Source organism: Martes martes (genome assembly GCF_963455335.1).
Source record: "Martes martes genome assembly, chromosome: 16".
Taxonomy (NCBI): Eukaryota; Metazoa; Chordata; class Mammalia; order Carnivora; family Mustelidae; genus Martes; species Martes martes.
Window position 1 is genome coordinate 48,989,781 of NC_137904.1, and position 18,817 is coordinate 49,008,597.

Sequence of the window (18,817 nt, forward strand, 5' to 3'; positions counted from 1 at the left end):
TTTATCCTTTATTTCTCCTTCTTTTTCTTCTTGATTCTTGCCTTTTTGCCATCATCACTGCTTACTGATGTCTTACAGTAAGAGATAGCCTAGGACAATTAAATGAGATATTTCTAAAATTGTATTTTGGTATGTTTGGTAAAAATCTAAGAGAAAAATGGATTTCTTTTCTTTTCAAATTTAACACTCTTTTCCAGTAGTTATTTCTTGTCTGTGTAGAGATAGTTTCTGTAGTGTTAAGGGCATTAGTTTCACAAGTTAGGAGACCTAAATTTTTTGAATTTAAAATTTTTTTAGATAGCTTTGATTACATAATATTCCTATGTTATTCAGTTACTCTGCAAAATGTAGATTTCTTTTAAACATTACAAATATATTTAGCAGATGTTTTGTATTACATGTTTACATGTCATGAGGGGGTGGCTGATAATGGTGGGTGATAAATTATTGATTATTTGATTATCCATTCATTTAGTCATTTAATATCTACTGTGCTTGGAACTGTGCTAGGTGATACACAGATGAATAGAACACACTTCTTATTCCAAAGGACCTCACATTCTAGTGTGGAAAGAGTCAAGTAAAATGAGAATTATAATGTTGTATAGCAAATACTACTATAGAATTAGATAGGCTGCAAATGTATCCTGGAAGCACCAGGGAAAGATTATCAGAGGATGTTATATCTAATCTAAATCTTGAAGGATCAGTAGGGGTTAATTGGTTGAAGGTGGTAATGAAGAATGAGAAAGATATTTTAGACTGAGGGAATAGTTTGTATAAATATGGTAGAAAAATAATCAGACATGACATCCTTTCAATGGGCTTCTACTGGTTTTTGTCATTTGTTAGTGGTAGCTTTATAGGGGGCCCTTGGTTGCTGAAATGTGGTGTGATGATAGAACCAGGCTGCATGGATTTCTTTTTTCTTTTCTTTCCTTTCCTTTTCTTTTCTATCTTTCTTCCTTTCTTTCTTTTTCTTTCTTTCTTTTTTTTTTTTTTGAGAGGGAGAAGAATGAGAGGGGCAGACAGAGAATCTTAAGCAGACTCCACACTCAGCATAGAGCCTGATGTGGGGCTCAATCTCACAACCCTGAAATCATGACCTGAGTCAAAGTCAACAGTTGGTCGTTTAACTGACTGAGCCACCCAGGCACCCCAGGCTACATGGATTTTACTAGGGTAGTCATTTATGGTGGGTTCTGGGTTTGTAGACATAAGTGAAGGGACGTTCTGAGGAATGAAGATATCCATAAAATATGGATTTTAAAGATTAATCTCAAGCCATATTATTAAATAGTCTTTAGGGCACAAGTCCACCCATATCTGGTCTTTCCCCCTTTGCATTATAGTCAGAATAATCTTCTTTTTAAAAAATACCCATCTCATCATGTTACATCCCTACATAAAACCTAAAAATACTTCTTGGAATGAAGAACCCTTTAATGTTGTGGTCAAGGGTTTTCAATATCTGGCCTTTACGGTAGGTCTCCAGCTTTGTCGCAGACCAAATTCTGCTTTGCTTACTCTGCCTTCACAGAGTTTCGGTTGTATGCCATGCCTCCTCCTGCCATAGCCTTTGCATGTGTTCTTTTCTTTCCCTGGAACATTTTGCACCTCCTAGTTAATTCCTACTTTTACTTTAAATGTAAACTCAACTCTATAGGGATGTTTCCATGACTTCTCTGTCAAGCTCAGATTCTCATATCACTCTCATAGCCCTAACCACAATTGCAATTTTTATTTCTTATTTTTTTATTAAGATTTGTATCTCAAATAAGAGCACTAGGAAAGCAGATATCATATCTACTTTTTGCTCACTATTGTATCCTCAGTACCTATTAGTACAGTGCTTATGGTACATATTAACTGCTCAACAAATATATGTTGAATGAGTTAATAATTCTCACCCTTTACTCCATCTCCTCTAACCAGAGAGAACAAGATTTCTTCACTATGTCATTTTGATAAGCTGGTTGTGACCTAAGATAAAATTCCTCACAGGGAAGGTCCTTGTCTTTTCACTAGGAAAATCATTTTAATAGGTTTGTTTGATTATGGAAGTTAAAGCCTATTGGGAGACACCTAGTTTGAGCAAAAAGGTAAGGTAAAGTCTCTATGTAAGTAAACAACAGGAATTTAGATTACCATAGTGGCTAATTGGCAGCTGGAGGAAGAAGATTGAGGGCAGCTAAGAGTGGATTGGGGGTCCTGCAATCAGTAGAGAGTAACTATAGACCTCGGGACAATATTTGATGTTGCTTGTTGTACTATAAAGAACTTCCATACTCCCATTAATTGCAAGTTATCTAGTAAAAGTTAGTTACGTACAATAGCCTTGTGTTAGTCGTGTTGGTGGGGATTTAAAGGAGAAAGATCTATGGGTTCTGTGTTAAGTAGGCTTGGGGTGGAGAGACTTATAGCACCTATAGAATATGATGATGTAAGTGAGATTGAGAGTCCAGGGGAGTAGAAGAAATACAAATCAATTGCAAGAGTATAGAACACTCAGGAATCCTCAAATTTTGGAGGGAGTACTGATTTATGTTCATATCATGTATGGTCTGGGGTCTGAACTATTTAACTTAAATATTAAAGGAAAGAATGCCAAAGACCCCAGAATGCCAGAATTCTTGGATTACCTAGGTAGGAGATATGCATTCTTCTGTAACAGAATTTTGAAGTAAGGAGTGATGTAACTAGTAGAAGGCATAACACCCTGTTATAGGTACTGTTTTAACTTCTTGTTTTTGTATTTGCTTTGTTTTTTTTGAGTAATAATGATATGTGGAGAATATGTTCATCTTTATGAGTATTCACAATGAGAGGAAAGAATTACGCCATTGGAATTTGCAAGGAAGTCCAACAAGCATTTGCTTCATTAAGATATGGCAAGAGAAATATGAGAAATAACTTGGTGAGAGTTCTGGGAGTGTCAGGTAGTTTTGTTTTTGAAATAGGATATTTTGGTGCAGTAGTTTTTTTCTCTCATGGTGATTAGTAATCTGATAATTTAACTGGGTAAAAAGTAGTGACTAGCATATTTTTTTGATAGAGGAGGTTTTTTATATTGTGGAGCTGTTGTGAAGATTGTGGAAATGTACTATTAATAGTCACTAAACACCTTCAAAGTAATGTTGCCCTGAATGTGACCTTGATGATTAGGTTATTTTTTTCCACACTAGATATTTATATTTTCCAGGTTGAATTTCCTCCGGAAGTACATATATGAGAATGGGAGGCTATTTTGAACTTACCTTATGAAATAAATTGTGTCTATAACTATACTGATAGCCTCAGTCTCAAATAGGAATTATTCATTAAGGTTCTGATAAGCCAGATAGGAGCCAAAATAGTAATTTCAGATTCTGTAATGCTTCTTTGGCCACCAGGGACTATTTAAATAGATAATATTTGTTTGGGAGGTATGTGATAGATCTATTTTTGTATAGAAGCAAGAAATAAGTTTTGAGCAAGAGCTAGTGAATCTACAGTTAGCTCCTGCATTCTCACTGGTTGATACTGAACCTCTTTCCAGAGAAGGGAGTTTTTTAAGTGGAGAGAGGATATAGACAATATGTCCTTCTCCATTAGATTAATTTAGGTATAGTCCAACAGAGTATTTTTCACTGATCAAATTCAAGAGTTTGAGGGCTGAAGCCTTGAATTCTTTTAGGACTTAAGCTATGATCTAAGAACTTAGGACATGGACTCAATCTACAGTAAGTGCCAGGAATTCCCTGTGGAGACTAAGGGGGGTGTTAGTACCAAAATCAAGAAGAGAATGAGATTAAATACCAAGGAAATAAAAAAACAGAATATAAGAAACAGTTCCTAATCAGAAGACAACTTAGCATCAATTGGTCTAGCAATTCTTTGATTGGGTCAAATACTTACCTTGCTTTGCAGTAATTTAAAGGCCTGCACCTGATGCAGCTTAGCAATTTTCACAAATCAGAATGAATCAAACTTACCCAGCACCAAAACTGTATTGTGTATAATTCTTCTTTGACTCAGAAGGCACATTAAAAGCTTGCATTTCTTTCAGGGTCTTTGCTTATGCATGTAATTGAGCAGTTGATTTCTTATGCATAGACTGAAGAATAAACCTAGTGTTTTTATAGGTAGGGAAGTTAGCTCCTGGTCTTTTTCACCTTGGATGTCAAGCAAAGTCAAACATTTGGAGGCAAGAACTATTGGGAAAAGCATTTTCTACCTCTGTGCACAATTGGAATGACATATTTAAGGTCACTGCCTCTGAACCCATTCTCTGTCATACACTGTCTAAGAAGGAAAATGGTCTTAGACAAAGGCAAGGGCAGGAATGAGGAAACTATACTTATGAGTGCTGGACACATAGAAGATGCTAAATAAATGGTTTTCTGCTATCCACAATGTGGACATTGCATTATTCTTTACAGCCTTCAGTTTATTTTATTCATTCAAAAATAATTTTTAAGGGCGTCTGGGTGGCTCGGTTGGTTAAGCATCTGCCTTTGGCTCAGGTCATGATCTCAGGGTCATAGGATCGAGTCCCGCATTGGGCTCCCTGGTCTGCGGGGAGCCTGTTTCTCCCTCTCCCTCTACCTCTGCCTCTCTCTCTCTCTCTATCTATCTGTCTGCCTCTCTGTCTCTCATGAATAAATAAATAAAGTCTTAAAAAATAATTTTTAAGTGTTGGGAAGTAGATACTTTGCCAGGCATTGGGGAAACAAATGACACCTTCTCTGCTCTTGAAGAGCTCATGATCTAGTGAGGAAGACAGGAGTTAAAACTTGAAATTCTACCTATGGTAAACTCTCAGAAAAAGTGTTTTATTAAAATGTTATCCTAATTACCTAGCTTTCAGGATTAAAAGGTGACTAATTTCTTTTGACGGGAAACTCTTATTAAGGAGAAAAGAAAATAATGGTCTTCGTCTTATATTTCAATGTGTACTAAATTATTAATTCACAATTCCAGTTATTATTCAAAACCTATAATAGCTGGCCCTCCACTCTGCATTCCACACATCTCCGTGTTATTTTCATATTAGAATAGGATGGAAGTGATATTTATGTTCAATAAAAGAAAGACAGTGTTTGAACTTATTCTTTCTATTTCAGGTAACCAAAGGGTGGATATTAGAGATATTATATTTACTTTGGATGAACTACAGCACCAGTATGAGGGTTTTTGTAAGTGAGCTCTTATTGCTATGATAAGCTTTGTTTATCATAAAAGTTTTAAAGCCTTCTCTGAAACCATTGCTCTCTTAAATTAGGGAGGTTAAGTTTAATATCCTAAATATACCTAATTAAAATCGGTTATATAACTATCTCTTAATTTTCTACTTTTATCTTTCCCTTAGTATTTTTTAACACAAAGTAAACTTTAAAACAAATAGTAACACTGAAAAAAGATATTTAATTTGCAAATCTTGGGTTATTTGAACATCCTGATACTAATAGTTAAACATTTTTAGTATATTCTTCACTATCATTCATGATTTAGTTCAGTTTTTCTTCATTAAGTACTTTTTTAATCTCTTCCTATTACACATCTTGTCATTCCTTATTCTTTCTCTAATTTGTCCAAATATCTTTTGACCAAGATTATTTATGTATATAATTTTAAGGATTATACAGTTGTAATAAGCTTACTGCAAATAAAACAGTCTCTGATCTGTTCATTTCCTCAGCTTCTCCAGAGGCAAACATTTAAAAAATTTTAGCGATTACTTGACATTTGTCTTCATGACAATAAAAAACATGTTGTAATTTTACTTGTTGATTTTTAAAATTTGGGGTAGATGTAGTAAACTTCCTAATTATGAAAAATAAGGATTTAGCTGTTTTATCTTCCTTGTCTCCACCATATCCACTTACTCTCCCCATACCTATCCACACTCCCAATATAGTTACATGGTAATTTGATTAAGTTTTAATTCAGGATTTATGCTAGTAGGTTTATGTGAACACTGTTCATAGCTGAGCTATATAGTATCTTGTGGTTACTTTTATTTTCCTCAGAAAATTTTTCCCTCTTTGAATTAATAATTGTCTTTTTTATTTATTTGCTTGGTCTTAAATATGTTTATTTATTCATTTATTTAATTTAAAAGGAAGATCTGGGGGAGGGCAGAGGAAGAGAGAGAGAATCCTAAGCAGCCTACATACCCAGCATGGAGCCCAATGTGGGGCTCAGTCTCATGACCCTGAGATCATGACCTGAGGTGAAATCAAGAGTCCAACAAATGCTTAATTGACTGACTCACCCAGGCACCCCTATTTGCTTGATTTTTTAAATTAAATTATTTTTATTAACATATAATGTATTATTTGTCCCAGGGGTACAGGTCTGTGAATCATCTGTCCTACACATTTCACGGTACTGACCATAGAACACATCCTCCCCAATGTCCATAATCCAGCCACCCTATCCCTACCCCCCACCCTCCAGCAACCCTCAGTTTCTGAGATTGAGTCTCTTAGGGTTTGTCTCTCTCCCGATCCCATCTTGTTTCATTTTTTCCCTCGCTACCCCCCATAACCCTCGGCTTGCCTCTCAAATTCCTCATATCAGAGAGATCATATGATAATTGTCTTTCTCTGATTGACTTATTTCACAAAGCGTAATACCTCTAGTTCCATCCATGTTATTGCAGATGGCAAGATTTCATTTCCTCTGATGGCTGCATAGTATCCTATTGTATATATATACCACATCTTTATTCATTCATCTGTTGATGGACATCTAGGTTCTTTCCATAGTTTGGCTATTGTGGACATTGCTGCTATAAACACTTGGGTGCATGTGCCCCTTCAGATCACTACATTTGCATTTTAGGGTAAATACTCAGTAGTGCGATTGCTGGGTCATAGGGTACCTTTTTTGAGGAATCTCCATGCTGTTTTCCAGAGTGGCTGCATCAGCTTGCATTCCCACCAACAGTGTAGGAAGGTTCCCCTTTCTCCACATCCTTGCCAACATCTGCCATTTCCTGACTTGTTAATTTTAGCCATTCTGACTTGTGTGAAGTGGTATCTCACTGTGGTTTTGATTTGTATTTCCCTGATGCCGAGTAATGTGGAGCACTTTTTCATGTGTCTGTTGGCCATCTGGATGTCATCTTTGCAGAAATGTCTGTTCCTGTCTTCTGCCCATTTCTTGATTGGATTATTTGTTTCTTGGGTGTTGAGTTTGATAAGTTCTTCATAGATTTTGGGTACTAGCCCTTTATCTGATATGTCATTTGTGAATATTTTTTCCCATTCTGTCAGCTGTCTTGGTTTTGTTGACTATTTCCTTTGCTGTACAAAGGTTTTTGATCATGATAAAGTCCCAATAGTTCATTTTTACCCTTGCTTCCCTTGCCTTTGGCGATGTTTCTAGGAAGAAGTTGCTGCTGCTGAGGTGGAAGAGGTTGCTGCCTGTGTTCTCCTCAAGGATTTTGATGGATTCCTGTCTCACATTGAGGTCTTTCATCCATTTTGAGTCTATTTTTGTGTTTGGTGTAAGGAAATGGCCCAGTTTCATTCTTGTATGTGTGGCTGTCCAATTTTCCCAGCACCATTTGTTGAAGAGACTGTTTTTTTTTTTCCATCGGACATTTTTTCCTGCTTTGTCGAAGATTTGTTGACCATAGAGTTGAGGGTCCATGTCTGGGCTCTCTGTTCTGTCCATTGATCTATGTGTCTGTTTTTGTGCTAGTATCATACGTCTTGATGATTACAGCTTTGTAATAGAGCTTGAAGTCCAGAATTGTGATGCCACCTGCTTTGCTTTTCTTTTTCAACATTCCTCTGGCTATTCCTGGTCTTTCTGACTCCATATAAATTTTAGGATTATTTGTTCCATTTCTTTGAAGAAAATTGATGGTATTTTGATAGGAATTGCATTAAATGTGTAGATTGTTTTAGGTAGCATAGACATTTTCACAATATTTGTTCTTCCAATCCATGAGCATGGAACATTTTTCCATTTCTTTGTGTCTTCCTCAATTTCTTTCATGAGTGCTTTATAGTTTTCTGAGTACAGATTCGTTGCCTCTTTGGTTAGGTTTCTTCCTAGGTATCTTATGGTTTGGGGTGCAATTGTAAATGGGATTGACTCCTTAATTTCTCTTTCTTCTGTCTTGCTGTTGGTGTACGGAGATGCAACTGATTTCTGTGCACTGATTTTATATCCTGACACTTTACTAAATTCCGTATGAGTTCTAGCAGTTTTGGAATGGAGTCTTTTGGGTTTTCCACATAAAATATCATTTCATCTGCAAAGAGTGAGAGTTTGACTTCTTTGCCAATTTGGATGCATTTAATTTCTTTTTGTTGTCTGATTGCTGAGGCTAGGACTTCTGGTACTATGTTGAATAGCAGTGGTGATAGTGGACATCCCTGCCATGTTCTTGACCTTAGGAGAAAAGCTCTCAGTTTTTCCCCATTGAAAATGATATTCGCTGTGGGTTTTTCATAGATGGTTTTGATGATATTGAGGTATGTACCCTCTATCCCTACACTTTGAAGAGTTTTGATCAAGAAAGGATGCTGTACTTTGCCAAATGCCTTTTCAGCATCTATTGAGAGTATCATATGGTTCTTGTTCTTTCTTCTGTTAATGTATTGTATCACATTGATTGATTTCCAGATGTTGAACCAAGCTTGCAGCCCAGGAATAAATCCCATTTCATTATTGTGAATAATCCTTTTAATGTAGTGTTGGAATCTATTGGCTAGTATTTTGGTGAGAATTTTTGCATCCGTATTAATCAAGTATATTGGTCTGTAATTCTCCTTTTTGATGGGGTCTTTGGTTTTGGGATCAAGGCAATGCTGGACTAAAAAATGACTTTGTTAGCTTTCCTTCCATTTCTATTTTTTGGAGCAGTTTCAGGAGAATAGTTATCAATTCTTCTTTAAATGTTTGGTAGAAGTCCCCTGGGAAGCCATCTGGCCCTGGGCTCTTGTTTGCTGGGAGATTTTTGCTGACTGCTTCAATATCCTTACTGGTTATGGCTCTGTTCAGGTTTTCTGTTTCTTTCTGGTTCAGTTTTGGTAGTTTATATGTCTCTAGGAAAGCATCCGTTTCTTCCACATTGTCAAATTTGCTGGGGTAGAGTTGCTTATAATATGTTCTTATAATTGTTTGTATTTCTTTGGTGTTTGTTGTGATCTCTCCTCTTTCATTCATGATTTTATTTATTTTGGTCCTTTCTCTTCTTTTTGATAAGTCTGGCCAGGGGTTTATCAATCTTATTAATTCTTTCAAAGAACCAGCTCCCAGTTTCGTTGATTTGTTACTGTTCTTTTGGTTTCAATTTCGTTGATTTCTGCTCTGATCTTTATGATTTCTCTTCCCCTGCTGGGTTTAGGCCTTTCTTTGCTGTTCTTTCTCCAGCTCCTTTAGGTGTAGGGTTAGGTTGTGTACTTGAGACCTTTCTTGTTTCTTTAGAAAGGCTTGTATTGCTATATACTTTCCTCTCAGGACAGCCTTTGCTTTTTCCCAAAGATTTTGAACAGTTGTGTTTTCATTTTCATTTGTTTCCATGAATTTTTTTTAATTCTTCTTTAATTTTCTAGTTGACCCATTCATTCTTTAGTAGGATGCTCTTTAGCCTGTATGCATTTGAGTTCTTTCTAAGTTTCCTCTTGTGATTGAGTTCTAGTTTGAGTATTGTGGTCTGAAAATATGCAGGGAAATATCCCAATTTTTTGATAGCAGTTGAGACCTGATTTGTGACCCAGGATGTGATCTTCTGGAGAATGTTTCATGTGCACTAGAGAAGAATGTGTATTCTGTTGCTTTGGGATGGAATGTTCTGAATATATCTGTGATGTCCATCTGGTCTAGTGTGTCATTTAAGGCCTTTATTTCCTTGTTGATCATTTGCTTAGATGATCTGTCCATTTTGGTGAGGCGGGTGTTAAAGTCCCCTACTATTATTGTATTATTGTCAATGTGTTTCTTTAATTTTGTTATTAATTGGTTTATATCATTGTCTGTTCCCATGTTAGGGATATAGATATTTAAAATTGTTAGATCTTCTTGTTGGACAGACCCTTTAAGTATGATATAGTGTCTTTCCTCATCTCTTATAGTCTTTGGCTTAAAAGAAGGGAGTTGAGGGAAATTGGAAGGGGAGGTGAACCATGAGAGACTATGGACTCTGAAAAACAACCTGAGGGTTTTGAAGGGGCGGGGGTGGGAGGTTGGGGGAACCAGGTGGTGGGTATTAGGGAGGGCATGGATTGCATGGAGCACTGGGTGTGGTGCAAAAACAATGAATACTGTTACACTGAAAAGAAATTAAAAAAAAGAATACGTAACATTAACATGGGAGAGACATTCTAGAAAGCTAGTTCAATAAAGTGAAGTTGACTAAAAAAAAAAAAATCTAATTTATCTGATATAAGGATTGCTACCTCAGCTTTCATTTGATGTCCGTTAGCATGGTAAATGGTTTTCCATCCCTTCACTTTAAATCTGGAGGTGTCTTTGGGTCTAAAATGAGTTTCTTGTAAACAGCATATTGACAGGTTTTGTTTTTTTTTTAATCCGTTCTGTCACCCGGTGTCTGATTGGGGCATTTAGTCCATTTACATTCAGGGTAACTATTGAAAGATATGAATTTATTGCCATTGTATTGCTTGTAAGGTGACTGTTACTGTATATTGTCCCTGTTCCTTTCTGGTCTGTTACTTTTAGGCTCTCTCTTTGCTTAGAGGACCCCTTTCAGTATTTCCTGTAGGGCTGGTTTGGTGTTTGCAAATTCTTTTAGTTTTTGTTTGTTCTGGAAGCTTTTTATCTCTCCTTCTATTTTCAGTGACTGTCTAGCTGTATATAGTATTATTGACTGCATATTTTTCTCATTTAGTGCTCTGAATATATCATGCCAGTCCTTTCTGACCTGCCAGGTCTCTGTGGATAGGTCTGCTGACAACCTAATATTTCTGTCATTGTAGGTTACAGACCTCTTGTCCTGAGCTGCTTTCAGGATTTTCTCTTTGTCACTAATACTTTTAAGTTTTACTATTAAATGACAGGGTGTGGACCTATTTTTATTGATTTGGAAGTGGGGTCTCTGTGCCTCCTGGATTTTGATATTTGTTCCCGTTGCCATGTTAGGGAAATTCTCTGCTGTAATTTGCTCCAATATACCTTCTGCCTTTCTTTCTCTTTCTTCTTCTTCTTCTTCTGGCATCCCAAATATTCTAATATTGTTTTGTCTTATGGTATCAATTATCTCTCGAATTCTCCCCTCGTGGTCCAGTAGTTGTTTATGTCTCTTTTGCTCAGCTTCTTTATTCTCCATCATTTGATCTTCTATATCACGAATTCTCTCTTCTGCTTCATTTATCCTAGCAGTAAGAGTCTCCATTTTTTATTGTACCTCACTTATAGCTTTTTTAATTTCAACTTGCTTAGATTTTAGTTTTTGTATTTCTTCAGAAATGGATTTTGTTTCTCCAGAAAGGGATTCTCTAATGTTTTCCATGGTTTTTTCGAGCCCAGCTAGCACCTTGATCATCGTCATTCTGAACTCTAGTTCTGACATATTACTCATGCCCGTATTGATTAGGCCCCTAGATGTCGGTACTGCCTCTGGTTCTTTTTTTTGTGGTGCGTTTTAAAATTTTTTATTTTTTAACCAAATCAGAATAGACCCAAAAGCAGGGTGAGATGAAAAGGGGAAAAATTTTAAAAATAAAAAAATTAGAAAAAAAATATATATATATTAGACTGGTGAATAGAACAGAGCCACCCACTTGATTTTGGGTGTATTCTGGTCTCTTAGAAGAAACTACCTCCCAAAATTTTAAAGAAAAAAAAAACATATGTATACACAAAAATAAGGGTAAACACAATGAAGAGATGGAATATGATTGTAAAGATGAAAATTTAAAAAGATTCTAAAAATGTAATTGATAAGAGAAGTTGGTTAGAAAAAGAAATAAAAAGAGAGAATGTGATCAGGCTGGGGACTAGAACAAAGTCATGCACTAGATTTAGGGTATATTTTGATCTATTAGAAGAAATTGTATCCCAAAATTTTAAAGAAAGCCTATATGTATACAAAAAATAAGGTTAAATTCAATGAAGGGATAAAATATGACTATAACAATGAAAACTTAAAAAGATTTTTTAAAAAAGGTACTGATAAGATAAAATAGTTTGAAAATGTTAAAATAGGAAATAAGAAAGGTTAAAAAAATAGAGTGAGAAAAAAATAAAATTAAAAAAATTTAACTTTGAAAGACTAAAGGATCATGAGAAAAAACCCATGAATTTATGTTGCTTCCCCCTAACTCGGGAGTTCTGCAGTTCTCATTGATCGGTGAACTTGGTCTTGGCTGGATATTCTTGCTGAACTTTTGGGGGATGGGCCTGTTGCAGTGTTTCTCAAATGTCTTTGCCCAAGGCAGAATTGCACTGTCCTTACTGGTGGCCAGGCCAAGTAATCTGCTTGGGTTCACTCTCAGTAGCTTTTGTCCCCTGAACACTTTTCTTACAGCTTTGGAGGATGGGAATGAAGATGGCAGCCTCCAAAACTCCGGCCCATAGGAACCAAGAGCTCAAGGCCCCACTCCTCAGTGCGCCCTCAGAGAAAAGCAGTCAGTCAATCCCATCTCCCTGGTCTCTGGCCCTACTTTGAGCTCACCCAGCCTGTGACTGAGAGTTTCTATCTCTGGTGCATGGCCCTGTTTGGACTCTCCAAACCCAGCAATTTCCTGCTGCATGCTTTCGCGCTGCTCCTCCCAGTGGAGGAAGGAGGGGCTGTCTCTGGAACCTCCACTTGTGGGGTACCTGCTTGAAGACCAGTGGCCTGACTGTGCCTTGGATCATGGTTTAAGGTAACACCGAGCTGAGATCGCACTCCTGGGCTCTGTCTCTGTAGCCAGCTTCCCTGCTCCAATACCCGGGAGCTCTGCCACACTCAGGCACCCTCGGTCCTTCTGTGACCCCGGGTGTCCTGACACCACACTGTCCCTATGAGGGCTCCACCCCCCTTTTAGCCTCTGGAGCGACGTCCTCAGTGGAGCAGACTTCTAAAAGTTCCGATTTTGTGCTCTGCTGCTCTCTCACTTGCTGTGAGCCAGCTCCTCCCCCTGTGGTCTGTCTTCCCGTTGCTTCACATTCACTTCTCCTCACGTCCTGCCTTCTGGAAAGTGGTTGATTTTCTGTTCCTAGAATTGCTGCTCTTCTCTTTTATCTCCTGTTGAGTTTGTAGGTGTTCAGAATGATTTGATAACTATCTAGCTGAACTCCTGGGACCTGATGATATTTTAGTCTCCTACTCCTCCGCCATCTTACTTCTCCCCCCAGATCAAGTATTCTTAGCTGCATATTTTTATTATTTAGCACCCTGAATATATCATGCCAGTCCTTTCTGGCCTGCTATGTCTCTGTGGATATGTCTGCTGCCAGCCTAATGTTTCTACCTTTATAGGTTATGGACCTCTAGTCCTGAGCTGCTTTCAGGATTTTCTCTTTGTCTCTGAGACAAATTATAAGTCTCTGAGACTATTTTAAGTCGAGATATTGATCTATTTTTATTGATTTTTGAGAGGTGTTATCTTTGCCTCCTGAATGCCTGCTTCCATCCCCGGATTAGGGAAGTTCCCTGCTATAATTTGCTCCAACATACCTTTTGCCCCCCTCTCTCTTTCCTCCTGTATGGGAGCTTAAATATTCTAATACTCTTTCACCTGATTGTATCACTTATCTTTTCAGTTCTCCCATTGTGATGGAGTAGTTGTTTATCTCTCTTTTTCTCGGCTTCTTTATTCTCCAACATTCGGTCTTCTATATCACTAATTCTCTGTTCTGTCTCATTTATTCTAGCAGTTAGAGCCTCCATTATTTATTGCATCTTATTAACATCCTTTTTGATTTTGACTTGATAAGATTTTATTTCTCCAGAAAGGGATTCTCTAGTGTCTTCTATGCTTTTTTCAAACCCAGCTAGTATTTTATAATCATTATTCTGAACTCTACTTCTGACATCTTACTTATATCCATACTAATTAGGTCCCTGTCAATTGATACTACCTCTTGTTCTCTTTTTTTGTGGTGAGATTTTTTGTGTTGTCATTCTATCCAGAGAAGAATAGATGAATGAGAGAACAAAATACTAAAATGGCAAAAATGGCAAAAATGCCCCAGAGAAATATACACTAAACAAATCAGAAGAGACCTGAAAGAAACAAACAACATATATATATATATATATATATATATATATATACATATATGAGAGAGAGGAAGAGAGAATATAATGAGAGGTGAGAAGAACAGAGCAATACATTGGATCCTCTTTGTGTGCTTTGGTCTGTTTTTTAGAAGAAACTATATCCCAAAATTGTAAAGAAGGAAAAGGGGGTATGTGTGTATATATATATGTGTGTGTGTGTGTTTATATTATATATTATATGTATTATATATTATATATAATAAATTCATAATATATTTTATTTTATGTATTTATATGTTAAATCATAAATATAAATTATAAATTATAATATACATTATATAAAATTATATATATTATATATTATGTAATTTTTATATATCTTGATATATAATATACAAAATAGATACAAAAATAAAATTAAATACATTGAAATGATAGAATGTAACTATAAAGATGAAAATTTTAAAAGACTTAAAAAAGGAGAATATAATCAGATAGGTAAAGACAACAAGGCAGTATACTAGATTCTGTATGTATTTCGGTCTGTTTGTTAGAAGAAACTGTATTCCAAAATTGTAAAGAAAGAAAAACTTATGTATATATCATTTCCATTCAGCATGAATAACTTCTTTTAGTAAAATTTTAGTAAAATTTTTAAAAGAGTAAATATACTAAAAATGAATTAGCTTAGTTTTTCTTCATATGAGAATATTTTTATTCTCTTTAATGCCTGAAGGATATTATCATTGGATATAGGACTCTAGGTTTACAGCTTTTTTTTTCAGTATTTTTGTTAAAAAGATTTTTATTTTGGGGGCACCTGGGTGGCTCAGTGGGTTAAAGCCTCTGCCTTTGGCTCAGGTCATGGTCTCGGGGTCCTGGGATCAAGCCCCACATCAGGCTCTCTGCTCAGCAGGGAGCCTGCTTCCTCCTCTCTGCCTGCCTCTCCACCTACTTGTAATCTCTGTCAAATAATTAAATAAATCTTTAAAAAAAAGATTTTATTTTTAAGCAATTTCTATACCTGATGTGAGGAATGAGATCAAGAGTCCCACACTCCACTGACTGAGCCAGGCAGACGCCCCTCTTTAAGCACTTTAAAAATGTTATTTCTTTACTTCTGGATTCCACAATTTCTAATGAGAAATCTGATATTATTCAAATCATAAAATGAATTGTTTTTCTCTAGTTGCTTTCAAGGTACTTGTCTTTAGTTTTGGCAGTTTGATTTGATTTGTTTGGGAGTAAATTTTTTGAGTTTATTCTATTGAGATACACTGAGCTGCTTGAATCTTTTTGCCAAATTTGAAGGGTTTTTTTGGCCACTATAACTTCAAATATTTGTTCTCCACCACACTTTTTCTCCTGTCCTTCTGAGACTCCACTGACACAAATGTCAGCCCTCTTTCATATTGCCCCACAGGTGTTTGAGACTCTGATCATTCTTATTTTCCTCTGGTTGTTCAGATAATTTCTATTGATCTATCTTCAAATTTACAAATTCTTCCTCTAATGATTCCATTCTACTATTGAGCCTGTCTGATAAGTTTTTTTCTTTTTTTTCTTTGATTATTATATTTTTGAGCTTTAAAATTACCATTTGGTTTCTCTTTATGTCTTTTATGTCATTTTCTCACACTTTCTTTCTATTAATTTCAAAAATGTTTTTTCTTTGTATGTTGGAGCATTTTTATAATAGTTGCTTTCATGTCTTTATCAGAAAGTTCCAACATCTTTGTCATCTTGGTTGTGTTGGCATCTATTGATTGTCTTTTCCAAAGCAGATTGAGATTTTCTTGGTTCTTCATATATGAAGTGATTTTGAATTAATATCATGGACATTTTGAATATTAAGTTATGAGACTGTGGATCTTAACTCCTATGGAAAATGTTGATTTGTTTTTGCAGAAATTTGACTCAATTTGGTTCAGGCTACAAGTTTCAATCTGTTTTCCATGTTTAGTAGTTTCAATGTCAATTTGTTTTTCACAGCCTTTACAGTACTATTCAGATATGTGGGACATCCAGTGGCCCACCTGGGACCTAGATGGTGGTTTATCCTGGTGTTCAGTTCTCAGAATTTATGGTATACTGTTTAGTATCAAATTCGTGTAGCTCAGGGTGAACCCAATGTTATGAAGTTACTTTCCTGAGCTGCTCCCCCTTCCCAATTTACTTGGTGCTTTATAGTCTCCTAGAGCTCCTTTAAATAATGTTAGATTTGGTTCTGATGCAGTTGAATTACTTGGAATCAGTTGGGTTCTTTTGAAGCTTGCTTTTTAAAGCTTTTTAATGATGATCACATAGCTGCTTTTATGCTAACTTAGCTCTACTACTAAGGCAGCATTCTTCAGATGAGTCTACTGGAGGCCCCATGTATTATACGATCTTTCTTCTCTGGTTAATGGCATCAGAAATCATTCTTAGTTCTCAGGGAGCTACAGGAATTGTCCTAACTACAATTTTCTGGTAATTCTCTCCTTGTCCTTGGGTAGTATCTTCTCATGTATGTGCAGATTAATACTCAGCCAAAGGTTTAATGCTAATGTCCAGAACTCAACAGTTCTTTCTTCTTTGGCACTCTACTCCCATATTCTAGATTCTTTAGCCTTCCTCATATTTCTCTTATCTTATCTCTCTTTCCTCTACTCATTCAGACCAGCATGCTCTGTTCAGGTTTTACTCTCCTATCCTATGACGTGGAAACTACTTCCATACAGTAAGCTGGTACAGTTGTAGGGTTTCTAGCTGGTTTGTTTCCCTTCTTTAAAGGATTATTTAGTCCTGTGCTACTTATTGTCTAATGTCTGAAAACATTTTCACCCCACATAAATTGTCCAATTTTTTAGTTATTTAAGTTTTGAGGGTAAAGTTGGTCTCTATTGCAGTGTCTTAGCCCAAAGCAGAAGTGTCAAAGATTTTTTTTTATCCATTTACTAGCCTATTTCTTTTTGATAGAACCTTGAGATCCATGTCACCATCTTTAAAGTTTTCTAAACTTTTTACACCTACAACTAATACAATGTTATATGTCAATTTAAAAAAATGAATTAATTTCAAAAAAGATTTCCAGACATTGAAAATCCAAATATTTTCCTTTACTTTTCATTTTAACACACACTAAACTAAGAAAATTTTTATTTTTTCTAAGTGAAATGATTTCTTAGTCAAGATTACTGCTACTCTGTTGAAGTTTCTTGTTTTTCTTTGACTTTACTTGATGATCTCATAGAGTTGTTTTGATGACCAAGTAGTATAACATTTGAAATTCTTTAAAATGTGTTATTCAAATGTAACATACTATTCTGAGCCACCAGGTGGACTTTATAAATGAAGCCCTAGTAGGATATTGTATAAATTTTTTCTAAAAATGTTATTTTATATACAGTTATTTTCCTCCCATAAGTACTGAGAATCTTTAGAAGAGTAAATATTTGTATTCTGATTTTATAAATAAAAATTTCCCCACTACAACTTCCTTTTAGTTTGGTATGCCCATAACTAAGGGAATTGTAGCTATATTGACATATCAGCCTATTATCTTTCAAAGTTGACAAAGAGTGGGGAATGAGAACTATGTGCTTTAGGAGGCTGTCACTTTTGATTTAGTGTAACTTTGAATAGCTTTGGATGGAGGAATTTAAATCTATTAAACCAGAAGATTATATTTAACCTAGTTAATAGTTCAGTCTTTTGGCTATTACCTCTGTAATTTTTAAAACATATTTATTTTAGGGGCGCCTGGGTGGCTCAGTGGGTTAAAGCCTCTGCCTTCGGCTCAGGTCATGATCTCAGGGTCCTGGGATCGAGCCCTGCATCTGGCTCTCTGCTCAGCAGGGAGCCTGCTTCCCTTCCTCTCTCTCTGCCTGCCTCTCTGCCTATCTGTGATCTGTCAAATAAATAAATAAAAAAATCTTAAAAAAATAAATAAAAAAATTTTAAAAAACCATATTTATTTTATATTTAAGCAACTGATAATTTATTGAAGATCTTTAATGAGGACTTAGTTATTTTAAAAAAACTATTTCAAATTTTGCAGGTAAATGAAATAATTAACTATGTTTCTCTTGCTTAGCAATTACGGAATGGTCAGCCTTGGATGAATCTACTTCTAACAGGAAGTTATCAAATATTTCAGAATGCTATCTACAGTATAGGAAGAAAAGCACTTTATCTTCCAGACTGTTTGAACCATCATTATTCCAAAAGTTAAATGGAAAAAACCTCCAATGTCATAAAATAATGGAGGATAATGATTACCTTGAATATAAAAGATTAAAAAATCCTTTGCAAATAAAAAAATTCCAAAGTGGGATAGATAGCAGCAATATAGGATTCCAGGAACCATATTCAAAGGGTGGCATAAACTTTAAGAAACATTCAGAGAAGATTGAAATTCATGACTCAAAGTCTATACCACATAACTTGAAGAGGATTACAAGCCTCAAAAAGTCTCTGGATAAAAGTGATACTTATAGGATCCCCAGACTTCAGAAGCCAGATGTGAGAAGGCATTCCAGCCCCCTAAAACAGATTTCATCAAAGGAAAAATCTGCAATGAATAATCTGGGTCAGTATCTTATATGTAAGTCAAAATCTAGGTCCTTGAGTTCTTGAGTTATCACAGAAATGAGCTGAATTAATCAG

The 18,817-nt window shown here is 35.8% G+C and overlaps 1 protein-coding gene across 1 annotated transcript in view; it reads left to right on the forward strand.

Moving 5' to 3' along the window:
* Positions 1–2,821: 2,821 nt before the first annotated feature.
* LOC308357201 (uncharacterized protein) overlaps positions 2,822–18,817 on the forward strand; it is a gene marked incomplete at its 5' end in the record, with an annotated part of 80,902 nt that continues 64,906 nt past the window's right edge. Inside the window, one exon of the mRNA XM_080826669.1 lies at positions 2,822–2,939. Coding sequence (XP_080682795.1) covers positions 2,822–2,939 — 118 coding nt within the window. The remainder of the gene's footprint in view (positions 2,940–18,817) is intronic.